This window comes from Nothoprocta perdicaria, unplaced genomic scaffold (assembly GCF_003342845.1).
Source record: "Nothoprocta perdicaria isolate Ctin4 unplaced genomic scaffold, notPer1 scaffold_1, whole genome shotgun sequence".
Classification (NCBI taxonomy): Eukaryota; Metazoa; Chordata; class Aves; order Tinamiformes; family Tinamidae; genus Nothoprocta; species Nothoprocta perdicaria.
In genome coordinates this window covers 9,703,210-9,728,412 of record NW_020454093.1, presented here as the reverse complement: position 1 = coordinate 9,728,412, position 25,203 = coordinate 9,703,210, and the positions used below count along the sequence as shown (strand labels likewise).

The 25,203-nt window shown below is 39.5% G+C and overlaps 3 protein-coding genes across 3 annotated transcripts in view; all 3 read right to left on the bottom strand.

Moving 5' to 3' along the window:
* The window catches only part of MCIDAS (multiciliate differentiation and DNA synthesis associated cell cycle protein), a 3,812-nt gene extending 3,420 nt beyond the window's left edge, over positions 1-392 (bottom strand). Inside the window, exon 1 of the mRNA XM_026035550.1 lies at positions 354-392. Within this exon, the coding sequence (XP_025891335.1) occupies positions 354-392 (39 nt within the window). The remainder of the gene's footprint in view (positions 1-353) is intronic.
* Positions 393-1,282: 890 nt separating this feature from the next.
* Positions 1,283-2,398, bottom strand: CCNO (cyclin O). Its single transcript, XM_026035540.1, has 3 exons — positions 2,171-2,398; positions 1,905-2,090; positions 1,283-1,786 (listed from the first exon to the last, which is right to left on the bottom strand). The coding sequence occupies exons 1-3, from the start codon at positions 2,396-2,398 to the stop codon at positions 1,283-1,285; spliced, it is 918 nt and encodes a 305-aa protein (XP_025891325.1).
* Positions 2,399-3,314: 916 nt separating this feature from the next.
* DHX29 (DExH-box helicase 29) overlaps positions 3,315-25,203 on the bottom strand; it is a 22,239-nt gene continuing 350 nt past the window's right edge. The window contains exons 2-27 of the mRNA XM_026035529.1: positions 23,716-23,789; positions 22,746-22,859; positions 22,058-22,187; positions 21,568-21,710; positions 20,943-21,068; positions 20,651-20,777; positions 20,243-20,398; positions 19,433-19,598; positions 18,141-18,264; positions 17,092-17,688; positions 16,200-16,343; positions 15,929-16,105; positions 15,162-15,302; positions 14,355-14,499; positions 14,023-14,143; positions 13,060-13,144; positions 12,404-12,492; positions 11,637-11,765; positions 10,919-10,994; positions 10,041-10,265; positions 9,051-9,187; positions 8,323-8,416; positions 7,221-7,514; positions 5,843-5,974; positions 4,512-4,608; positions 3,315-3,821 (exon numbers count right to left, since the gene is read on the bottom strand). Of these exons, the coding sequence (XP_025891314.1) occupies positions 3,766-3,821; positions 4,512-4,608; positions 5,843-5,974; positions 7,221-7,514; positions 8,323-8,416; positions 9,051-9,187; positions 10,041-10,265; positions 10,919-10,994; positions 11,637-11,765; positions 12,404-12,492; positions 13,060-13,144; positions 14,023-14,143; positions 14,355-14,499; positions 15,162-15,302; positions 15,929-16,105; positions 16,200-16,343; positions 17,092-17,688; positions 18,141-18,264; positions 19,433-19,598; positions 20,243-20,398; positions 20,651-20,777; positions 20,943-21,068; positions 21,568-21,710; positions 22,058-22,187; positions 22,746-22,859; positions 23,716-23,789 (3,899 nt within the window). The 3' untranslated portion in view covers positions 3,315-3,765. The remainder of the gene's footprint in view (positions 3,822-4,511; positions 4,609-5,842; positions 5,975-7,220; positions 7,515-8,322; positions 8,417-9,050; positions 9,188-10,040; positions 10,266-10,918; positions 10,995-11,636; positions 11,766-12,403; positions 12,493-13,059; positions 13,145-14,022; positions 14,144-14,354; positions 14,500-15,161; positions 15,303-15,928; positions 16,106-16,199; positions 16,344-17,091; positions 17,689-18,140; positions 18,265-19,432; positions 19,599-20,242; positions 20,399-20,650; positions 20,778-20,942; positions 21,069-21,567; positions 21,711-22,057; positions 22,188-22,745; positions 22,860-23,715; positions 23,790-25,203) is intronic.

Here is a 25,203-nt window from a genome sequence, read left to right as displayed (position 1 = left end):
GCAGCGCCAAGGCCGCCCGCGCCCGCGCGGCCCTTCCCGCTGTTCCGCGGCCCCGGGAAAAGCCCCTCGGGGCGGGAGACCCGCTCCCTCCCGCGGGAAGCCCTCAGCAACCCAGCCTGTGCATCCTGGAATAGCCGCGGGCAGCGCCCAGCCTTGACCTGCCCAAGCCTCCTTATACCTTATGTAAGTGCGTTTATTATAGGGAACTACATATATTAAAAGCTATGCTGAGGGGGGCACAACAAGCATATGGTGGGGGTCAGAAAAAGAGGATTTGTCCATGGCTTTCGCTCAGGATCAGTCCGTGGCTTCTTGGCTTAGCTGCACACTGGGCAGGATCCTTCCCCGCCGACATCAGCCAGTGCTGCAGGAAGCCTGAAGGGAGCAATCATGGCTAGTGCTGGGCTCGTGGGCACTTTCTGACTGAGCAGTTCCAACACAAAGTAGATATTCTGACGTTCATTTGAGTGCTTAAGCCTGGATACTGAATTGACACCAGTTTGGGAGGGACTTCACCCACGTTTTGCTGCCTAGAAACATTCACAGCTTGGAGGGCAGCTTAGAAATTGTACAGGATTTATCTACATCTATGCTGCTTTAACATCATCTCTGTGCAGAGATAAAAAGGTAGTAAAAATGAAGAGCAAAATATATTGCTMTGTGAAGAGTGATGCCTTTTTATGTCATGCTGTGCTGTCTTTGCAGTTGTTTAACATTTTCTTCTCTTTCATAGTGGTAACTATTTTTGCTTTTTCAGAGCCACTACCAGGGCAGTGCATGCCAGTTCTAAGTGCGGAATGAAACCATTACATGTAATGTTTGGTAGAGGCTGGAATTAACTGCTGAGGTCAAATCACTGTGCGCCAGTGCCTTTCCTCTCACAGATAGACACGCAGCCCGCAGGCAGATGAACAAGTAGAGGTGACAAGTGAGAAAGTGTTTATTGAACATTCCTCTCGTTCTCGCACCTGCTGCAGTGCCCTTYGCTTTACGAAACATCTTCCAAATAAATAAATAATACAGTACTTGAGTACATGGGACTGTGTACGTTTTACACACCACATGTAAACAGCAGTCTGTGAAGGCARCTGCTGTAGAACAGCACTGCGATAAACGCCATGTAACTTGTACAACTCGGGTGATGCTTGTGCTGTGTTGGTTGGACATAAAGTCTCCTCGAGGGAGTACAGACAGCACAGACAAGATGTGGAGACCACGTGGGGCCAGCTGGGCCAAGGCCTGGGGTCAGCATTGTCATTCCCGYGGGGTCGGTGCCGCCAGCTCAGGTGCTGCTGCGCGGCTGCGGACACCTCTCAGAGAGGCCGTGGGGCAGCACGTGGGCCAGGCAGTGCCCGTTGAGCGCCACGAGGAGCTGCAGCTGGGCCATGCAGGCGCGCAGGCGGCACCGCGGGTAGCCGCTGAGGCGCAGGTCGAGGGGCGCGCGGTGCTGCAGCAGCTGGTCGGCCAGCCCCAGCGCGGCAGCCGCCAGCAGCGAGGGCGCGTAGCGCCTGAACGTGTAGTCGGCCAGGCTGAGCTCGGCCACGGCGCGGGCCAGGCCGCGGGCGGCGCGGGCCTCGGTGGCGGCACGTTCCTCGGGGGTGGCACTGCCGGCTGCGRCCAGGCGCACGCACGTGAAGTGCTCCAGGAAGAAGCTGACGGTGGGCGCCGCAAGGCTGAAGCGCAGCTTGTGCAGCACGATGCACTCCAGGTTGAGGAGCTGCTGGCGCGTGAAGGCGTCGCAGCAGAGCGCGAGCAGCTCCTTCACACGCGGCGGGTGCACCTCCACCTGCGGGACACGAGCCGCCTGCCTGCCCTGCCATGGCTCCTCTCCGTGTGAGGGGAGTACTGCAGGGGACACGCACCCCGTCCCCGGTGCGGGGAGCAGAGGGAGGCCGGGACCGTACCTGCTTGCAGGCRATGAGCAGAGCTGTCACCCCCAGCAGCTGGAAGCAGTCGGCGGCCACGGGGGTGGTGGCGAGGAAGCGGTCGAGGGTGTTGACGGCGAGGCAGAGGCTCTCGAAGGAGAGGCGCAGGTGCCGGTACACGGGGATGAGCCAGCTGACGAGCCTGCAGCGCGCCTCCGCCGTCACCTATACCCGCGCGGACACATGCCGGGGCTCAGGGGCTCCGCGTGCCGGCCGTCCCATCCCCGTCCTCATCCCTGCCTCACCTGCGGCTGCCGGGCGAGCGGCTCCCGCGGCTGGAAGCGTCTCTCCAGCCCCTTGCGGGAGCGGTACCAGCTCTCGCCGTAGTCGCGGAAGTCGCGCAGCTCCAGCGGGCTCTCCGCCTCGCAGCCGCTCTCGCTGCCGCCCACCGCCGGCCGCCGCCGCTTGGTCGGGGGCCGCGGGCAGGGGCCGGGGCCCGCGGAGGCGCCCGCCGCCGCCACCGCCGTGACCATGGAGGCCGCRTGGGGCCTGGCGGCGGCGGCGCCTATTTGAGGGCGGCTGCTGCGGCAGGGAAGGGCCCGCCCGGGCCGGGGGAGGGAGCAACGCGTTGCCCTGAGCCACCGCACACGTAAAACAGGACGGTGACCGAGGTAACTAGAGGGCTCCCAAGAAGGCTGCAACTCCCTTYGACTCCGTATCCAGGCTCTAGAAACACTAGAGCGAGAAACACTCTCAAACAAGTGGATGCACGCATCAGCTGCCACAGGCTACTTTCAAAAGAATATGCAGCCCAAAGCTGGCTTGGTGTGGCCAGAGGTGTGGCTATGGCGAGCAAGACTGGCTGCTATCAGTCCCCTGTTTGGCAAGTGCTTTGAGGAAAAATAATGCTTGAAGAGGGCTAATACAAACTTTAACTGCTAAGGGTGAAACACAATGCTAAACGGTTCAGGGTATTTGAGATGGCTTGTGGGACAGTGCAAAGACATATTCTAGGAGAGAAGCTGTATACAGGACTGCAAAACTTCTTACACACATCCAGCGGAAGGGCCAAGAGTAATGAGAGGGAAGGAGCAGGGCAGGTTTGCAGGATCACTCATGGGAAAACAGTGTGGAAAGGGGATAAAAGCCAGTTGTATGCAAGCGAATTCCTAGTCAGGATGCTTGTCTGAGCCCTGTTCCTCATCACAGCCATGCAAACCCTCTTAAAAACGTCTGAGTATTGTCACTCTCTATGCAAGGCTCAAGCACTATAAGGTCTCAGTTTCCATCTGCAGCCAAACCTGTGAAYCTGAGACACTGAAGCCTCCTGGGTTTTAAGAGGGCACTTGGCATCAGAAAGGAAGAAGCCCCAAGTCTCAGAATTCACTGGCATGGCAGCTCTCATGACACCCTTACACTATACAGAAGGCTACAGACATATGTAAGATATATTGCTTTAATTATGCAAATTCATAGCTCAAGAATTAGTGCTTAGGAAATCAAAGTTTAAAAAAAAAGTTTGTCTTCTCTTTGCAGATAACCAATGAAATGCTATCCCACAGATTTGGAGTCCAATCTTGATAAACTGCACCATGAGTAATGGCATAATTAYCACATTAGATGCAAACAAAACTAGAATGAGACAGTCATTTTTATATTGAAAATACAAACTGTTTTGTCTGCATTATTTGTATGCTCAAACAAATGGCACAAAGTGTACTGTAAGGACTAAATAGTCAATGTGCACCCTTAAAAGATACCCAGAAAGGTAAGTTTTACACAAAACCATGCATTCTTCCCAAGTCATGACTGGTATCAACAACAAGTATTTTCAGTAAAAGCTGGAGTGTCTATTTCCCCTGCCATTACTGCAGCTGTGGTTTGTTACTGATTCTCAGTTTCAGTTCCCATTCTCTGTTTTTATCAGTTCTTTGATGATGTGTAAAACCTTGTCATCTAGGAAACAAAAACACAAACACCACAGTGAGCAGAAAAGAGTGAGTTTTAAATCTATTCAGAAAATAAAAACAAAAATCATCCTCAAATGAAGACTGCTCTAAAACGTTAAAAAAAAATCCCTGTGCAGCAATTAAGTAAACAATATATCCATAATACATGACCGAATACTCTTATAAGCTTGCTAATGAATTGATTTTGTCTRTTAGACGAGATGAAGAAAATGAAAAGTTGCCATAGATGGATGTGTGTACAACACACATTCCTCCTCCTCATCTATGATATTCTTCAAAACTTCCAGTACYAAGAACCCAGATTACTCTTCTGTATTCCTTAATTTTGGGGGCCAAGTTGCAATCTCCCATCATTACTCTACACTGTGAGACAATTCATGCAACACAACTTCTTAAGCACAGATGAATTTCATCACATACCCAATGTTATTTCTGTTTTAAGAAATGCACCTCACCAAGACCATTCACTACCATGAAAGCTGTTACCAGGGATATCTTTAAATCACCACTTGTGTTGATCCTCACAAATTCTTACAGAATTTACACAGGATCAGTATGACAACAGAGCTAAGTTATGCTAACCCCTTTGGGGCAAGGATGCAATGTACTAATACTTTCTCAGGTTTACCACAAGGACTACAGTGCAAATTTTTATGACAGTAGCCTAAAAGATTACCTTCGAGGGACATTTTAGGATTTTCAAGCTTCTTCTTTAGCACAGATTCAATGAGAACTCTCAGTTGTTTGAAAATTACTGCAATTTTCACAGGAGCCTGTAAAGAACAGAGAGGACAAACATTTGCATTATTCTCAGACATTTTGTACCAAAATATACATTAACATATTAACTCACATAAAAAAATGTTCTTGCATATGTGTATTTAAAGCACAGAGAGCATACTCATGACATTACTGAGTTTAAATTACACCTCTTTATCTTTAAGCATCTTTTCTTTGTAGCATCACAGTCTAAAAGAACAGCAGCTCTGAAAAGTAATTAAAAACACACGGAGATCCTAACCAACCAGGATATCRTGGAATTATTATAGCTAACTGATACCCTACTTAAAAGTGTTTTGGTATAAAGAAAAAGAGAAAGCACAAACCCATTTGCATTTAAGGACTGCTTAGATAAACACACAGGAAAGCTGATTTTTAAAACTCTGAATGCACACGGTAACTGGTGAATTCAATTAAGTGACGCTCTGCTGGCATCTGCATTTGGGTTTTTATTTTTTTCTTTACAGAGTGAAGAAAAAAATTAAACTGACTTGCATTTTATACCTTTTGTGAAGTGTAACATAGTGCCCACAGAAGAAGAAAAAAACCCACCAAGTCATATGCAGATCAGCAAAACCAAGTTCTCACATTTTATGGACTCTACATGAGATTTCGACATATTTTGGCATTTTAATTTTGACTGTGAAAATACACTAAGAAAAAACTCTCAGTTTTCCCATTTGCAAAGAAATATTTTCATTAAAAAAGACCCCGCATATCCTCCTCCCCCATCCCTAAACTAATGTACAGAAACCCAAACAGAAGAATTTCCATTCAGATTACCCTCTGAGTAACTCCATTTGGGCAATATGGGAAAAAAAAAAAAAAGCAATTAAAATAGGTGTCTACATGTTTGTAAGATGGTAACAGTAACATAAATTAGTGCACTCAGCTGCTTCAGRTACCAGCACTCCAAAAAGCAAACTAAACAAACCCACCCCAAACACTTTACTGTTTGGTTTGAATCTATTTCCAGTAATTGTTTTTCTGAAGTGACACRGAGTTCTCTCATGAAGATGAAACTGATTTAAGCCAGATATTACTAAACTACTATTTCAAGTGTAATTGTCTAAAATCTCATTGCATGCTTGCTGAGTTTTCCACCATTTCCATTAATTTTCTCCCACCTTCATCCCCGATATATAACGATCTGAAACAAACTTACGCATCAACTGTGTTGCAAAGAAGTCAGGGAAACCACAGGAGGTACCTCCCACCCCAACGCACCTGAAAGTGGATCCAGCCATCCACAGACAGGAGACGCTCTCGATGCTGGACTTCTATATCCCCACCAAAAAGCAAAATGGGAAATGGGGAAATTAAAGTAGTCTCTCTCAAGTACACCTTAGTGTACCTCACCTGCATATAAACAAACACAAACATTAGACAGAGAAACTGCAGCGCTGAGTTTGAACGTTCATTTACAAAGCAAGAGCTATACCATCTTCTTCTCCCCCCTCCCCTTTTAATAGCTGCTCCACACAAATCGTTGCTCAAAGAAGACCTGGTGGACAACTTCGTGCCCTTTACCTAGGCCAAGACATGAAGCACCTAGGAAATGATCCAAGGCCACAACTTTGCTCCAGTTTAAATTCAAACAGAAAGACTGTGTCAGCCCAGTGCTTCGAGCAATAAGTGCAGAAGGGATCAGCATTAGTTTCCTCCTACACACTTGTGCTACTTACAGGGATAGGGGCTTCTCACCGACCTTCAGGGCAAGCATAAGGGAAAGGAAACAAACATTCTTGCTCTCTCCCAGCAACAAATTCACCTGTAGATCTGTATCCGTGTACAAGGGGGATGTATTTAACTTTACCTTGTATCTTTATATAAAAAAGCAAGCTTCGTTCCATGACTTAGGGGATAACTGATTTACCCTACTGCTGTCTTGCCTTTGGACCAAGGTTCTTGGGAGTCCGAAATATTTTCAAATCTTTGAACTAAAACTTCATATGCCTGAAGAAATGAACCACTATATAATCTCCTGCTCTTTTATGGTAGGCTGCTAAGCAACTCTGTCATGCTTTTGCTGGACCAGAAGTTTCTCTAAAATGAAGTGTTGGGTTTAGCAAGGAGTCAGTGAAGTTTGGAGTAGGGAGGGGGAGAAAACTGACAAAAACGAAATTCAGTTATGAAGTTAAGTAGTCAGTTACAGCATTGAGTATTTATGCATCTTAAGTCATTATTATGCGGTTATGAAAGGGTCTAAGTTTCAAAACTTTAGAACCTACTTCAAAAAGGTAGGCAAAAAATGTTCAAAGTGTTACTAATTACAGAAGTAACTGTGTATCATCGAGTAGCACTATATCAAATCAACAGCACTATATAAAACAAAAAAAGGAAAGGCAACACAAAGTGCCTTTCTCTGTCACAATTTTATGATGAAACAGGTAGCTCTAAGTTAACTTAGACACTTGTCAACCTTAACTTCTAGACAACATTTCTCTTCAGCAATAAAATGACCAACTCTTATAGACTTTAGTGACATAAGATACTATGAACTCTTCGGATGTTTTTACATAGCAATTTAACACTAGAGGCACAACATCATGATCAACTACATTCTGAATTTTCACTTCGTTCTCTCTGTGACACAGAGACTTACCTTCTCCTGGTAAAGCAGCCATCCATACACCTGTAAGTCTCGATTTACAGAGGAGGGATGTACTTGTGCTTTGCCCTGAGCCGTTTCTACCATGCACGCCAGTTTCTCTGTGATATCCACAGACTTGGTGTATAATATTTTTCCTACATTGTCATAGAGCCCTGCTGTCAACACAGCTTTCAGAAGAGCTATTTCCTCAAGAGAGGGGGAGTGTGTAGCTCCATTTCCACGTTGAGATGTTGATGCTGTGAAGCCTGCTGCTCTGACCACCCTTATGAGCTCTTGCTTCACATCCTGAATAGAAAGAAATYAGTAAAACTCTTAAAGGTGCAAACTTTAGTCCATCTAGCACATACTCTAATGCAATAGCATCCCATCCCAAATATTCATGCTCTCCAAAGGAAAACTCTCTTATTTCAGAGCACTTGTCCTTYGTACGATTATCTTGGCATATTGGCTGTGTCTGAGCAAAATATGGTATATAGGATTAGATATATACTAAACAGGCTGCAAATTCTAGATYTCCCAGTTGTAGTTATAAAAAAAAGTCATATTAAAAAAAAGCCAAACAACCAAAAMACATAATCAGGAATGAACCGAACAACCAAAAATACCTTTCATACATAATATACTCCCCCAAAAAGTTAGTGTGTATCTGCTCCTACCAAGGACTCAAGTCAATTAAACTTAACTAGAAAGAACTAATTAGGGCACTTTCCTCTCCAGAAAGTAAGATTGTCCATTTAAGTAAGATTCTGGGTCATCTTTCAAACTGAAAGACACCTACTTTGGGATATAAAGAATGGCACAATTTAACTATGCATTTTAATTGGTGACTTTTGATTCTCTGGTAGAAATAAGGACTACCTTCTCCAATGCAAGTGGGTGCAAAAATATATACACCAACTAAGCATGCTTACCAAAGAACAAAAGCGGAGACGAAGCTATTTGAACTGAGAGCTTATCTTTCACCAGTCCCTAACACTGCACCCCTTTCTGTCTTGTCTAAATATTATCTATGATGCAGCACCATTATGAGAGGCTCAGATATCTACAGAGGAAAGTTTTAATAGATGTGCTTTGACTGTAAAATACGCTTTACCTCCAGAGTTAATAGAGACGTCCTGTTAAGGAAATTTCTTCTGCAGTAAGTCATTTCAGCTCGATATCCTCCTTCCTGGCGAGCCTTTTTCCATCTAAGGTGCGGGGGGGAAAAATTGTCTTATTACTGCTTCAGTATTATTATGCTATTGATATGATTCTTTTGGCTGTAATAAGTTAAAATTCTGTCTTCTGTTCAGCATTTTCCACCCAAAACCAGAACTAGTTTTAATGAAGAACACCACTATTGCTCCACTTGCAACAAATTTGTCAGCTGCTAACAAAACCAAAGGTTATTTCTAGCAGTTACCTATACTTTTATCTTGAGAATTGAACTGAAAAAATCAGTTGTGATTTTTGAGTCTTAGAGATACCATCGTAATGAAACAAGTTATGTACATCTTAGATTTTGTTATATTTGTTCTCTATAAAATAGARAACGTTCATGTCAGCATAGCATAGATAACAAGAGAAATATTTTAAGCACTAAGATAAACAAGCAACACACTTTTGCACTTGGCCTTACACACATACAGAGGGAGCCATGCTTTTGAACTACAGTATCTTTAAATCTGATTTTATTCTGAAAGAAAAAAACAAAGAACTTCAGATACAATTAAATATCTTTTCTTGAATTACTAAGGATGCTAAGAAACAACATTACTTATACAATGTTAATTTAAAGATTCTATCTGTATTAAATTATCAGGGCAAGAGAATATTATTTACCCAAGATACGCATTGTAGATTGTTATATGATCTGAAACTGCCACTGCTAGAGATGATTTTGCAAGATCTGCCTCATCTTTTCGACCAATTGGGGTAGTAAACGGGGATTTTTCTGTCATAACAGCAGCCAGAGTTGCCTGCAATTAACAAAGAATTAAGAAGATTAACTTAAGAGAATTAACAAAATTAAGAGTATTTTATTAGAAGTCCACTTAAATTTCTTTTTTTTTTATAAAAATAGCTTTATATTTTCTTTTACAGCAATATGCATGATCCTTCAGACTTAATGAAGGACAAAATAAAGACCGATTATCTTAAAAACTTACTATGCAAAATTCCAAACTTACAACATGCTATTTGCTTACATACCGCCCCAATACATTGGAGTACCTTCCAGCAATTTACTGAATCTCAAAATYGCATAAAAAAGTTAAACAAATGACACAGAAATACGCACTATGATACTTTATCTTTTGACTTGATACTGTAATTGCTTCAGATCACAACCAACTAGCAAGAGAGACTGAGAATGAACTATATTGTTTTTTTTTAGTTTCTATCTGCAGAATTATCTATGTCTCTTCCTAATATGCATGAACTTAGGAAGAGGTAAAAAATGTTAGAYAAGTTACAGTCTTCACATAACTACTAGATCAATTCATTTCCAAACCTTCCCAGTTTGTGTCCTTYGCGCACACCATGAGCAAGGTAACCCAGACTGGCCTAACCCTCATGTAAGAGGGTTCTTTCTACAAATACCATCCTCCATGGGCTAACAGAATTAGACACCAAAGTGTGACCATTCTCTTGTGAGAGGTATCTRTAAGTCTGAGAACCGTTACTCCATTCTCTCTTCCATAATATCCACCTTAAAATTTATGTGTTTTATCTTCTTGCCACATGATGTTTTGAATGATGCAACAGATCAGAGTTGACTGTTTCTATATTATTATTCTTTCAAGCAAAAGATGGTAATATTTGTCYACTTACCACAGGATCCAAGCAGCCAAATATAGCACCAAATATAAGCATTTTGCCAATTTTAACATTGACAGGAAGGGCTGCAAGGTGCTGGCCCAGTGGAGTCAGTTTGGGCTCGTTTAATTGACATGCCCCAATCTTCCTTAACAAGTTCATTGCATTACTAATTACTTGCAGCTGTGGTGGGTCTAATGCTTTGGAAAGGAAATCTTCGGGAGAGCCAAGATTGCATTTCTGTAGATTGAATGAACATATATTTCAATATATATAGCCTACCAAAAATCGCCATAAATAAATATAATAATTTAACAATAATTTACAGTAGCTACAAAGGAAACTTGAAAGCACTATTCTTGCATCAAAAAAAGCATGTGCCTGTCCCTCTAAATCACGTCCCCAGAATGAAGAGGCCTCCCACATTTAGTGGACATAACTTAAAAGTTCACAAGGGCTTTCACATGGCAGGACACTGACCAGAGAAGTGTGTCACCAGTGGGCACACATGAGCAAGAACCTCTGTGGCAGGTCTGCTAAGATGGAGTTAACTTACAAAGAGCTTATGATCACCTTGCAATCCCTGAATGATGCAGAAAAGTGCATCAATCCTGCAATAGCTTGCCTATATACCCACGTGTTTCCTACTCAGAATTAAGCAGAAAGAAGTTCGACAAACATTTAAGCAGGAGCTGGAATTACCATTCTGAGTTGAACTAGAACAGTAAACTACTGCTGCATTTTCCAAGGCACATTGGGACTGGATTCCTCACTAGGGGGAGAGACCCCACAAGCTGCTCTGGGTTAGGGAAGACTTAGCACATCTTTTCAGATAACAGGTTCAGGATAACTCTTAAAAAAAAAAAAAAAAAAAAAAAGACACACACACATACCATAATGTGAAGGCATAACTCTTCCAAAGGCACACGTAGTATTTCTGGAACAGAATATTCCATGAAACTTTCAAACCTGTAATAGAAAAAAATAGCAGCATTATGGATAGCCAAACTGAAGTTTGCAGTTACATCAGATTTCCCCTGCTTGTTTCTTGCAGCAGATGCATGTGTTTTGCTGCACAGGTAAAATGCTTATCCATTAAGATGTACGTGGCAGTTTGGAAGGCAGGGTTTTATTGAAAAGAAAGGTTAGAGGGCTTTTATTTTCAAAACAAACATTAATGATGCATAGCTCTGGAACCAGAAGTATTACATGGCAACGAAATGATAATTTTCCACTGATAATTTTAAACCATTTACTCTGAGATAAKGTCAACATCAGAGTAGCTTCAGTTAGAAGCACAAAAACCCCGTTCTTCAATTTTTAGTACAGCATTACACTGCTATAACAAAAAATGAGTGTGCAGTGATGTATATACTTAATCTTTTCTCATCCCTAATTCAGAGCTACCACRTCAGAAAAGTATAAATCTGCGCATTAAGATGAAAACTTCCAAGCTGTGGAGGTAACATTTGCATATATTATGCCAGGGCTTCAGATGTTGTTGAGAACAAATCTTCTACAACACTACCTTCAACAAAATATATTTTTTTTCCTCTTGTAGAGTGAAAACTGGATATTTAACTGATTTATAAAAACTTAAGTTCACAGTACCTGTCCCTCGTGTACATTCGGAAGCAGAATCCATCCCTAACACGGCCAGCTCTTCCTTGCCGCTGCAGAGCACTAGCTTTACTAACAAAGGTCTCCTCCAGGGAGCTCATTTGACTGCTTTCATGATACCTTAAAAGTTGTAAAACAAGTATATTTTGAGATTTCAAAACTAAACTTGTATGCATAGTTAACATCTATTGATCGAAGATATCTGTATATCTAAAATAATCAAAAATGATTTGTTTGAAAATATTATGTTTAAGCTTTGAAGAAGTAAGCATTTCTGGTAGAAGCTGCACATTGTAAAAACTTTGCAAAATATAAATTGATTTCATGTGTAAAAAAATTGGAAAGGAATACAACTATTGTATTAGTTCAAGTCCATCTGTCTACGCAAAATTGTCTATCATTTCATAGCACTTCACATATTAAAAATAGACAAAAAAATAAGTTTTTAAATAGAGATGATCTACTTTACTTTCAAATGAGTAATTACGATACTCCATATATACACACACACACACATATATGCATACGCACATATATGAGCAGCACCCCTTGTGTTCCTTACATAATTTGAAAAAAGATTCCTGCCAAACCTTGTAACTAAAATGTAAACCATTTGAAGAATTCAGTGGTTTTTTTTTTTTTTTTTTTTGGTCCAGGAATGCAGGTTAAGAAAAATGCTACAGAAGTCTTGCAGTGCCAACCTTTGCATACACACAGTGGTCACACCACAATTTATGGAAAAAAAGTCAAGTTCTTACCTATTTTCTTTTGTTCTCCCAGTATCAATTACAAATACAACGTCAGGTATTGTAATGCCTGTCTCTGCTATATTGGTTGCCAAAACAATCTGAAATGAAGTAACATAAAATAAATGAGAATTACGGACTTCTGTCTAATTTTCATCCTTTTAATTGATATTTGGAATAATCTTGGTAAAACTTATTTAAAAAAATAACCACAAAATGGTCCAGGCTAAAACTCTTTTGGTGGATCTCTGTAGATATCATTGAAGCCCAACTTGCCCTGCTGAAACAGGGTCACCTAGAGCAGGACCCTGTTCAGATGACATTTAAATACCTCCAAGGATGGAGACTCCACAACCCTTCTGGGCAGCCTGTTTCAAAATAAAGTATTACTAAGATATTATTATATAATACACTACTATGGGTTGCAATTTATAATATCTATATTGTTTATAATAAATATTTATAAGTAAATAATGTTTGTAAGTACGCTAACTTATATCTGTTAGCGAGCATCAAATGAGAATTCTTCTCAGTAAGAAAGTTTCAGGAACAACTGGTTATTGTGTAATTCTGGAGGATTTAATTTTAAAAGCATTCATATTTGCATCCTCCCTCCCACTAATTTTGTCTTCTTTCAGTGGTGAACTGCTTTTCTAAATGCATCATACCTTTCTAATGCCAAGAGGAGGTATCGTAAATGCAGCAGCTTGATCTTGAGTTGAAAGAACAGAATGCAAAGCTATCAGCCTGTGCCTAGAAAAAGAAATTGTACTCATCAATACGTACATTATGAATGATAATGTCAGGATGAAAGGAACTAAACTGAACACTGGAAAGASTGAAACTTTGTATGATTAGGTATGAAAGTTATCTTCAATATTTTATTAAGATATCAAAAAAGGATACTATTGTTAACATCATTACTTCATAGAGCTCTTAATCCTATTTGAGAATAAGCCAGCCAAATTACTACTACTGTAAAACTCCAGGTTAGTTTACATTGATAACAGAGCAAAAAAAGGGAACTAGCTGCCCATGAACCCAAGTTCTTCACATAAAGCTTTCAAGATAAGGGCCATGACTGAAACTATGTGAAGAACTTWARGCACATGCACATTTCAGCATAAGTAAGAAAGTCATTCAGGGAAGTGACAGAGACATGGATGTTCCTTCTCTTTCAGTTCTAGACCTTGATGCCCAATACCTCTTATGAACCATTAGAATTTGACTGCCTATGTTCCCTCTGCATCATGGCGTTGCTAACTTGTAGATAGCAGTGACAAGAATTTGAAAGGCTATCCATGACTGTATTTCTGTGTTTGTTCTCTTGATAGGTTACTGTCCCTGAATTACTTTAAAAGTAGCCATTTCCATGAGTACATTAAAATGGAGAAAATGTCTCTTGCACATAAGAGCTTCTATTTCTTAAGTAAAAAAGAACTAGTTGGGTACTTTGCAATTTCACAAGTTTATCAAAAGACAATTAAACTGAAGCATATATCATTTTTGCTTGTATCATTTTTAGATAAGACAAGTTTGTAAAACACTTCAGAGGTACAATGCTCCACAGCTTCCTTTTGAAAGGATAGCTGGTCTTAAACAATCTCACTGTATTGAAAAGTCTCTATTACCTGTCACGCAAGTTAAATCTTCGGTCAGTTGAAATGAGATCATACAGCTGCTGGATATGAGCCAGGCCTGGTAAAAATATCAGCACAGCTCCTTCAACGTTTTTGAACTGGGGACTTCTATCTGGAAAGTTCAAGCATAAACATGTAGTTGTAATAAATGTGTAACTATAGACAGACTCATTTGAGAATAGGAACTAATTCTGGACCCCATGGGATTTTTTTTTTAGGATATTTCATTATAGTAAGAATGAAGTGCAACTTTTTTCAGTAGAGAGCATCAGGAAATAAGCCCAAAGTCTCAGATATTAAGCRTATAAAGTAGCAGACTGTACCTAAGTATGCAAGCAATTCCAAAATAAGTTCGAGGTTGATCTTGTAAGAGTTCATATACAAGATGGCTTGCTGTGTTCGACTGCTGTACTTCTCATAGTAAGGGGCCAAATCGATACCAGATCCAGACTGGACTGGGACATACTCCTGAGGAGAGGAAAAGGAAGCCATATTCTCGATGTTTAATTAGAAATTAAGAGAAGGTAAATTTATGTCATTTAGTGAATCTCAAAAAAAGAAAAAAAGAAAAAAAGAAAAAGACGTTCATGTAACTAACTCCCCTCTGTTAGTGATACTTGTTAGTGATAAACAATTAAAAAGTGTGCAAGCAACACTATGCAGTCTGTTTTGTTAAGCAGGACAGTTCACAGCTCATAATACTGCAACAGGGGCAACAGGAAAGAGAGAGTGAGCAGAATGTACATATTTGTCTATAAATATCTCAAGGATAGATACTTAACATAAGGCTTCCAAGTAAATTGGCAGCATTGCAAAATTATTATTTCAGCATTAATCAAAACATACAGGAAGCAAGCTTGCCACCACATCTTCTTCTGTGACAGAAGCTCAACAATGACTCACACACAGCACCCAAAAGACCATCTGAGCCTCAGCTAAAGCACCATTTTGATCTACCAGGGACCTACCACTCTAAGAGAGTAGCAGAGCACACAGAGTGCATTCTGAATGGGAGTGCCAGTGTTCACACTGAATTCAAGACTCCTCTAGACATCTGGAGAGAATATGTCAGAGCACTGACAGGTTTCTGCCCAAAGAATAGACAGCCTAGAATAGCTTAAGATGCCTACCTGATACTTTGTAGTGCCTCCTCCTTTACTAGTAACATTTATTGTTATTTCTTCCTCCTCCTCCAAGAACTTCTGGCAATATTCTGAGTCTCTCTCCAGAACATATCCAGTTGCTTCAATTACATCTTCAACATGGAAAATCTATGTTAAGAAAAAAAAAAATCACAAAGAAAAAGGCATATTGAGGAACATCCAGCAGTTTCTTCACTCTTTAAAGGTTATGTATAAAACTGAACAGTGCATTTCCCCTTTTAATGCTGCACTAGTGTACTTCAACCTGTCAATTCTTCTTATGATCTCTGAAAGCCTGAATTCAGAGTTGCTGTGTGTTTTTATTAATGGATCTCTCTTACATGCTCACTACCACAGCTTAACCATAGCATAAGAGAAAGACACAAAAGTAACAAGAAAGCTGAAGAGGGAAAAAGTTCCTTCATGCTTCCTTTTCCCTTACTGGCTAGGTGAAAGACAGAAATCAGAACACTGCTGTCTTCAGATGGACTGATTTTAAGTGATTCATAGTCAGTAACTCGGAAAGAAAACACAACAAGACACACACAAACAGCACAACCCTACACCAAAGTAATTTTGCATTTTCACACCTGAAAAAGGATTCGGAGTACCTGAAACACAGATTTAAGATATTTATTCTTAACTATAGCCATATGGTATAGCTCTATTTCTTAACTTGACAAAAACTAAGAAGACACAGTTATTTTTTACCTACATACAAAGCATCTAGCGTAATCAAAGCAATATTTACCTACCTCAACAGGATAGCTTCTCCCTGAGATCCTTAAAATGGGACAGTGAGAGAAATAGCTGGAAAACTTCTCGCTATCTACAGTAGCACTCATTAAAATCAGATGCAGATCTGAACGTTTATGTAAGATTTCCCTCAGAATAATTAGCAAGAAATCAGACTGCACACTTCTTTCATGCACCTAGAAATTAGAAAAACATAAGCTACAGTAAGGCATTAGTACACAAAAACTCCCACAAAACAACAGTTTGTGCAGAACAGTAAGAGCTGGTAACCTCATCCACAATGACGTGAGAGACACTTGAGAGAAGACCATCTTCTTGCAGCTTCCGAAGTAGAACCCCTGTTGTGCAGTAGAGCAGCCGAGTGGCTTCGCCTGTTCTTGATTCCATACGAATTTGATAACCGCACAAAGAATTCTTCAAAAAGTAAAATAAATATGAAATGACATTAAAAAAATACAGGATTAACTTAAAATGGCAGACAAGCAAGATATATTCAAAAATGAATGGAAATTTAAGCATTTTTCTTTAAGGGAAAAATCACTGCAATCTAAAAGCTACAGTTTCTCCAGGACAGTAATGAGACGATAACCTCAGTGCTCTCTTCAAGGTTTCTTGGCAGTCTTCAAACAAAAATATCTTTGCAATGGAAGTATGGATTCCCTCTAAGGATTTCATATGAGCAGACTGCCATGAAACRCACAAGATCTTGCATTTCCTCCTACCACAGAATAACTGAGGATGGAATAGACCTGTGGAGGTCATGTACTTCAAATCCCCACGCTCAAAACAGGGCCAATTTTGAAGCAAGTTCAAGACTGCAATTCTAAAGCCTCAAAACACAGCTGTCAGAAATCCTAGTGATAGAAGTTGCAACTTCTCTGGGAAAGTTGTTCAAATGAAATCTCTTCCAAATCATCCCACCATGAAATTTCCTTGCAATAATCATTCTTTATAAAGTTTTTAGAATTAATGTACAGATTCCTGGTGGTCCACAGCTGGCAATTTGAAAACAAAATTCATCTCATGTTACAAGAAATCTTTTTCAAGAAAGAAAATACCTAGCTATTCAGTAGATTAAGAATGTTTTCACTTGGATTATGGATACAGTTCCCTGTAGGTCTTGTTGCTCAAGACTAGAGACACAAATCCAAAAGCATCTTACTTTTCCTCCAGGTCCGGATTCACAGCCTAGCTCTTCACAGACCCGAGTTGCCAGACTCACTGCAGAGATTCTCCGGGGCTGTGTACAAACAATATTACATTTACTGGATCCTTCGTCTAGTAACAAGTCTTCTAACAAGAAGTGGGGCACCTGGGTGCTTTTCCCACTGCCTGTTTCACCAGCTACAACAACTACTCGATGTTTTTTAAGAGTTTCTACTATCAATTGTCTATGCTTAAACACAGGTAACTCCTGTCTCTCCTTTAGGAGCACTCGGTATCTGGAGGAACTTTGCAGCTTTTTGAACAAAATCCTCGAAGGCTCCAAATCATCTGTGTGTGGGGTCTCAAGAGAGAGACTGCTGAAATCTTCATCAGAAACCAAGTTTTCCCAAGAATCTTCAGGGTCCTCAGACACTTTGGGTTGGTCTTCAGATTGCAGCTGCTGCTGCTGTTTGAGTTTGTTTAATAATTTAGCAATAAAATTATCACGAGGTTTGTTGGTTTCCATCTTGTTTTCTTCTTCCCTTTTCTTTTCAATGTCACTCCATTCCAGCCAGACATCTCGATAGGTCGGCGGCAGCAACTGATGGACTGACTTTAGGTAGAAAAAAGGAGGAAGAAAAGATTCACTAACATTTCATGTATAAGTGAAATTCAGTAGTAGGGAATATGATCAAATGAAATCTGGAGCTATTTTTAAGTATAGAACTATGAAAACAATAATATCACATTAACTTTATACTTTTTATACTCTATTCCAACAATAAAAGAACACTATTACTTAAGAATTACTTCCTTCCCATTACCTACAGCATGYATGGTTTTCGGTATGAAAATACCTACAGCAATATGACTTTCGATGAAAACAAACRAACACACGAACACATTTGTTTTCGATGAAAAATGAATAAATGAATTAGAACAAAGCATTTAACTGGAAACATTTGATCAGACTTGCTTTAGAAATTGGCTGTAGATGTTACAACCGACCAGTGCAAAGGCTAAGAAGAACCAGGCTAAGAACAGTCGCCCCAGGGGAAACCTCACCTGTCCCTTGGCTAAGCGATAGAGCGCTAGCGTGGCAGCCAGGTGCTGTGCTTGCATGCTGTCCTCTGTTACAATTGTTGGGCAAACTGCCAGAATATCATCAGATGATTTGGTAACTCTGACCCTTAAMGACAGATTCACACAGGCATTTATTCCTCTTAATATTTTTTTCTTACCAATACAAACAGCATTTTTTTTTTTATTAAAATGTTAAGAGCAAAATTCAAGTAGAGAAATTAAAGTGAATAAACTGTTAGTAACGTTTTGGAAGTAGAAACAATTGWTAAGCTCTGATTAAATAGCAGATTTCAGCAATAAGTTCAAGAAATTTCTCCTGTAAATAACTATTTTCTCCAAAAAGTGGAAGGATTTATATACACGCACGCYACTCGTAAGGATCTTTGGAACAAGGACTAAATATTTGAGTGTCTGTAACTACTCAGCACAGTGTAGGTACTTCTCGGTACTAACATGACAGTTAACAAGCTACTCTTTTACAAATACCTAATAAATGAATGCCAACTGTWCCAACTAATAAATTTTATACATTCTCAGTTAAACATTTATTTTTCACATGGGCYGGGAGACATGCTTTTGATTTCATTTAGTACCTTCAAAAAGCATTGGGTAGTCAATGAACTGTAGTCATGAACTGGGACATGTTTTAGGAGATAACGCCAGGTAAAAATTCCAGCAACAAAACTGAAATAATTTGCAATGCAGTATCCATTATATTTATACATATTTATACATACATTTTCATTTTATGCCACTATATTCACTTTCCAAAAGGAAAAAAAAAAGAAAAAGGAAAAAAAAAAAAAACAAACCCCAGAAGTTACTTGCATTACAGTGCTTAGGGTAGCTATCACACAAGTTTTTAACTGCTCTCCTAAAAAAAACAAAAACAAAACAAAAAAAMMCCCACAACCCTCAATGTTTTTTGYATTTATATGCTTAAATCTCCATACATTTATATATTATTTCAATTCAACTAGAGGTTAATAATCCAAATTTCTTACGGAATTGATTTTAGAATCTTTCATTCAGCTGTACTGAATTAAAGCTAGTAAATGAATCCCTTCTTTAGCAGAACATCTTAGTCTTTCTAGTGTCCAGACTAAACATTGTTTTTGCAGAGTTATCCAGAAAGAAATACYTTCCTGTTGAATGAAAAAAGAACTTAAGTTAAACATACTACATTTACATATACGTTGATCTACACTACAAAAGTAGCTAGGCACCTGTATTTTCAAACAAACCATCAGCAACCTTACACGGGAAGTACATACCTACATTTCCAATATCTTCCAACTTGAACTTTCTCAAAAGCAGGATTTGGACTCTTGGGAAAATTTTTCCTGCACCAGTCAATCAAGAAYTGTTTTGGCGATTTACCAGTCCAGCTTCGAGCACTGTAATCGAAATCCCTTATATCGAGGGGATCCTTCTTTTTCACTGCAAGGGTAGAACACCACACATGTGAATTCTGCCCACAGTTATATYTCACATTCCTTTTATGCTCAGAAGATTAAGTTTCTTTCAACAGTATTTTACCAGAAAGTAGTATTTTTCCAAGTGTTTGCAGTCTTATACTTTTCTGGGAATAGTATAGTGTATATATAGTCCACAGTGTATCTAGCAGAAAAATGTTTTAACATTCCATTTTCTATCTTTAATTACTCAAGTGAGCTTCAAATGAAAACCTTTAACTATTATTGTCTTTTTTTTTTACTAGACAAATTAAGTTTCAAGATGTTCTGTGAAAACTGTCTAAATAGCAAGTGGGTAAGAATAATACAACTGATACATAATACAAAATAATACAATGGAATAATACAATTATTCCTATTATTCTATAGGAATTTCTATTTTCTATAGGAATTTCCTATTTTCTATAGAAGAAAAAAATCCAAGATTCTTTTTAGATGTGACAGTGTGGTAGTTTTTAATCCTAGATGCTTTAAAATTTTATATATAGATAAATATTTATATACATATACTTATATATATTTTTTATATAAATACAAAGAATATTTATGCCTTTGGTATTCACAATTTGTGGTACACGTTGAGCTGGTATTGAACCATTTCTGCCATACCTTTCTCTTCTTTTGCAGCACCCTCGGGTTTTTCAAGCAAGGCCAGATTCAAATTGGTATCCTGAGGTAAAGGARCTTTTTTCTTTTCATTTTGTTGTTGGTTTGAAATCTTTATAGCTGGATTAAATACAGGGTGTTCTTCAAGTGTTGCCATTTCTGCCAAAAGTAGATATTACAACAAATTTAGAAGAAAGTTTATTTAAAAGATGGACTCAATTTATATTGAGCACCCAAAAAACCAAAATGTCACTTTAGACTTTTGTTCACACAGAATTCATAATAAATTCAGGARAGTGTGGAATTCAGAGCGGTGCAAAAGATATTAAATCAAGTCAACCAGATTTAAAGTCTCATTTGCCTAACAAATATGCAGGCCACAAAAGAAAGAGGTCATCTGTATGGGTCTACCTTGCTGAATTCTTCTTATTTTCTCTTGTGCTACCTTCTGGCCTTGCTTATCTTTGTCTTGCTTGGAAAGGCTTGCTTGTTCTTTTGCTTCTGAAAGCTTTGCACTCAGATGTAAATACCTTTCATTCTGTTTCAAATAAAATGATTGATTTATTTTTAAAATGATCTCTATATTTTTTCCCTAAGTTTATACAAAGAAATAACAATTAATTTTTAAATATATAATGGTTAATCCTCCCCCCCCCAAAAAGCTTGAATAGCCACCTTCCTAGTCTCTTTGAGACTATCTTACTGGGTCAAACTTTTCCTCTTCTGTCTCTTTCATAGACTCATTTTTCTCTTCATCAGTCTGTTGCTCAGCATATCGCAAAATCCATTCCTTCATACTCATTTCTTTCTCTTTCCCCACATTTTTTTCCTAGGAAGGACAAATAAAACTTAAAGCTATGCCAGAAGTACTAGTACCAGTAGCTTTTTCAGCCAACCTTTAGGAACTGTTGCTCAACACAGTGTATGCAAAAATTAGGTTGTTCAACAGCACAACAAAACCAATGGAGCAAACTTCTCTAATGAGGATAAACATATTACAATATACTTATATAACTCTTAATACTATGGGAACTACCATAAAAAAGAGAAAAATAAAGGAAACAAAAAACAAAACAACAAAAACTCACCACACCACATATAAACATCTCCCTTCCATTGACTAAGTAACTAAAAAAATGTTTTTTTAGTTTTTTAGTTTTATAATTCACTGTAATTAAAATAACATAATGTTTTAATAATGTTTTAGACACATACCCATGAATTTATRCAGAAGCAAAATCAGCAAACAGTCAGTGAGGTGTTAAAGTCGGTATAAGTCTGTACTCTGGAGATGTCTACCAAATACAACTTAATATTCTTCTGATTACCTTAGTTTCGGGACCATTTTCTTTCTTTTTGTTATCTACTAAGCGAGGTGGAGGCTGACGTTGTGGCGCAGGAGAAGAAAATTTTGCTCTAGGTTTCTGTTGTTGCTCTTCAAACTGCTGACTAAAACCTTCAGGCAACACATCTGCAAAATAAAGAATCCAAGTCAACCACTTGGCACCAAGAATTACTGAAAATGTTTTTAAGAGTGCTGGGGGCAAATTAAGAAAGTCATGAAACAAAACAGTATGTTGAAAAAAAAACAAACTTTAACATTTACAGATGTCAGCATCTGCTTTATGGACTTTCATAAAACACCAAGTGGAGGAAAGAAAGAACTACGTAACTTCGTACAGAGCCACAAAACAGACAGCAGCAAAATCATGCTAAGAACACAAYATATCTAATAACTACAATATAGCACTCCTATGTAAAAGCAGCTCCTACTGCTCTCTCATGAAAAGCTGTAGTCACATCTGTCATCATACTCACCGTCTTGAAGATTTAAACAAAGCCAGTCAAGCGCAGAGTGAAGATCCCCACCATACAGAATTGTATTTTTCATTGCTTCCTCTATGTGCTCAGGCTTAAAAGATAATCTTTGTAAAGCCATATATACATCCTACAAATAAATGCCAAAAAAAAAAAAAAAAAAAAGCATTTAATCTAATGATCCATATAGATTCATAAACTCATATCTCACACACTAGACTAAATAGTATTAAATGGTTGTAAACAACATAAAACCACATATCAGAAGGCAGATGAGCAAATCTTGCTTTGCAATGTACCTTACAATGAAAATGACTGTAAACATGTATTTATACATGCACAAATGTCCTGGGGTTTTACCAGAATGCACATGTTCTTGTTAGAAGGATTAAACTGGAACTTTCCAGCTACAATATAGRGACAAAAACGTAGGAAGTCTAACACAAAGCATTCAGTTTTTGGAAAGTAAAGTTCTATTCCTATGCACTGTTTGAAAACTCCAATTTCGGCTACTGAACACACAAAAGATTTTGCTTAAAAGCACGCGCATTTATTTCACTGGCTAATCATTAATGTGATTATTGGACAGCACGGTACACCAGTTAGCACTACGTGCTAAAGCATAAATGACAAATAAGAAACTATTTACTCTAAATCAACACTTAGAGGAAATCATTTTGAACTCTACCTGTAGTTTCTTAGTAGTAAGCCTTTTGGAAATCATTCCTTTGTCATCATTTTGTTTTTTATGCTCATTGATGACATCAATAATCCTTTTCTCCAGATTACTGTTAATCATTACCTGCACAAAGAAAATCAGTCAATACAAAGCAAATTACTGCAGATTTTAGGACACATCTATTCTTTTGCCTAAAGAAATCAGAATCCAGAAGCCTCTCTGCCATTCCAATCTCCACTCTCCCGATTTTTTATAACCCTTTCTTTGTATTTAAAATCATAGACTTTCACCTGAAATGGAAGGATTTGTTTCCTTCTAGAAACTAGAAGGAAGTTCTTCTAGAGAAAGAAGAAAGCCCATGTATATATTCAAGAAATATAAGAAATCAAAGGCAAAGAGAAAAATTTTCTGCTGGAAACTACAGGATGTCTCTTCTCAGCTTACAAGTACCAGCACACAATAATTTGTCCATGAAGATAAAATCTATGACATAGTCCCTYCCACTGACTTAGTGGAAAAATACAAAAAGTTCATCTATAACAAAATTATTTTTAACATTGCTAAGATATGACCCAAACTCCAGTTGCTCTGAAGTTGCCTAACTAAAGAAATTAGTCCCTGTGTGCAGGTAATAAATAAAAATTAAAAAAAAAGCATATTGTATTTGTGCTTTGAGAAGAAAGGACAATTCATATGCATAAGAATAGCTAATCTCTAATAAGAGAATCTAAGTCTTCATAGTCCTACATGCAACAAAACACTTATTATTTTAAAATATTAATGTAGATTTTCTCTTGTGCCAAGTATTACATGAAGACCCCAAACTTAAATCCTACTGAACCCTCCAACCGCTTCAAACTCACAACGATGTCCAATACATGAACATATCTGATAACATAGAACATACAGCTGAAAAAATATTTACTCAGCTAAAAGTATTATTCAAAACAAAGCTGTTTTCTCCAAGAAGGATACTTACCTTAAGAACAGATTTATCTAGATTTGCAGCAGCACCACTGGAATCCGTTGAACTGAAACTGTAAGTTTTTGGACCTGAAAAAAAAAAAAACCTCCAAAATCAATAACATAAGCAGAAGACAGAGAACACTCTCTACAGTACCTAAAGCAAACTCAACATAATGCAGGGGAACATTATACTAATTTCTGGTCAAGAAATGAACATATATAATAACAATAAGAAACATGAACAGTATAGACAGATCTTCAAACAAGGAATAGTAATAAAGGGTGTAACTCTTAGTAGCTATAATATAAAATCGTGAATGGTACAATAAGAGGAAACAGGGACTAACTGCCCACTAGCCCTTTCAATACAGGAACAAGCAGCACCAYGTGGGAGAGGGAGAAGCTGGTAGGTTTACAAGAACTAAAAAGCCTTTAAAAAAAATAGAAATCTGTTAATTGAGGAGGTTACTGGAGAACAAGACCCCACCTCCTCTCTCTGAGCAATGCCACATTGTGGCATCTCCCTATGCCACAAACTGGCGGAGGCTGCAGGAGAATCCTGTGGAATTGTTACTGCCTGATCTATTCTTACCTGCATATCTTCTGTTGGTGTCTGTCAAGAGGACACTGGGTTACTCAGACCCTTGCTGAGGTGTTACAGCCATTCTTAGATAATTCMGTAGCTGCTAGTGCAAAGATACTCATTCACAAAACTATTTTTTGCCATTACAGTTGTGTGGCTTTCCACAGCCCAGCTTGACTTGGACCCAGTGTTTTGGGGCAYGCACACACCTTTTCCTGGCTCAGTCCTGGTAAACACAAACCCTCTGAACAACCTGACAGCCTTCAGCTGCCCACAAAGCTGGTCAGCAGCACAACACCCGGGACAGCAGCTGAACAGGAAGGACAGCAGCACAACACCCAGGACAGCAGCGGGCCCCGGGAGCGCGGCCAGGCTACTCGGGCAGTCGGGCACTTACCTGGGCYGGCACCTGCAGAGACGTGTCAGGACATCTCACTTTTTAGACCAGACAACTGAATTTCATGGAAAGTTGTAATTTATGATTGGGAGTAACCAACAGCTGTTAACACTCATCAGCTGATGGCTAGTATTTACTGATTTGCTGTGAAACTCCAGCACCACAGTATTCGGACCGCACTACCTTCCTTTTTGCTTACAGCACCTTTTCTCCGGGGCAGTCACCCTGCGAGTCAGGCAGCCTGGTTTCCTGAAACGCTGCAGACACGACGTGGTGCCAGGGCATAAGAAATGCAGGCACTGCATCCCAAACGTGGGCATGCAGGGAGCGCCAGGCCGCTCGGAGCGGCRGCCAAGGGGCCGCCAGGCTGCGTGCAAGGCGGGAGCGCCTGAGGGCCGGGCTGCGCCGCCGCCCACGGCGCGACGTGGGGAGCGGGGCCGTGCGGAGGCCGGGGCCTGCGGGGCCAGGCCGGGCTCGGCCGTGCCCCGCGGCTGCTGCAGGGCCCCACTGGCGGGGAAGCC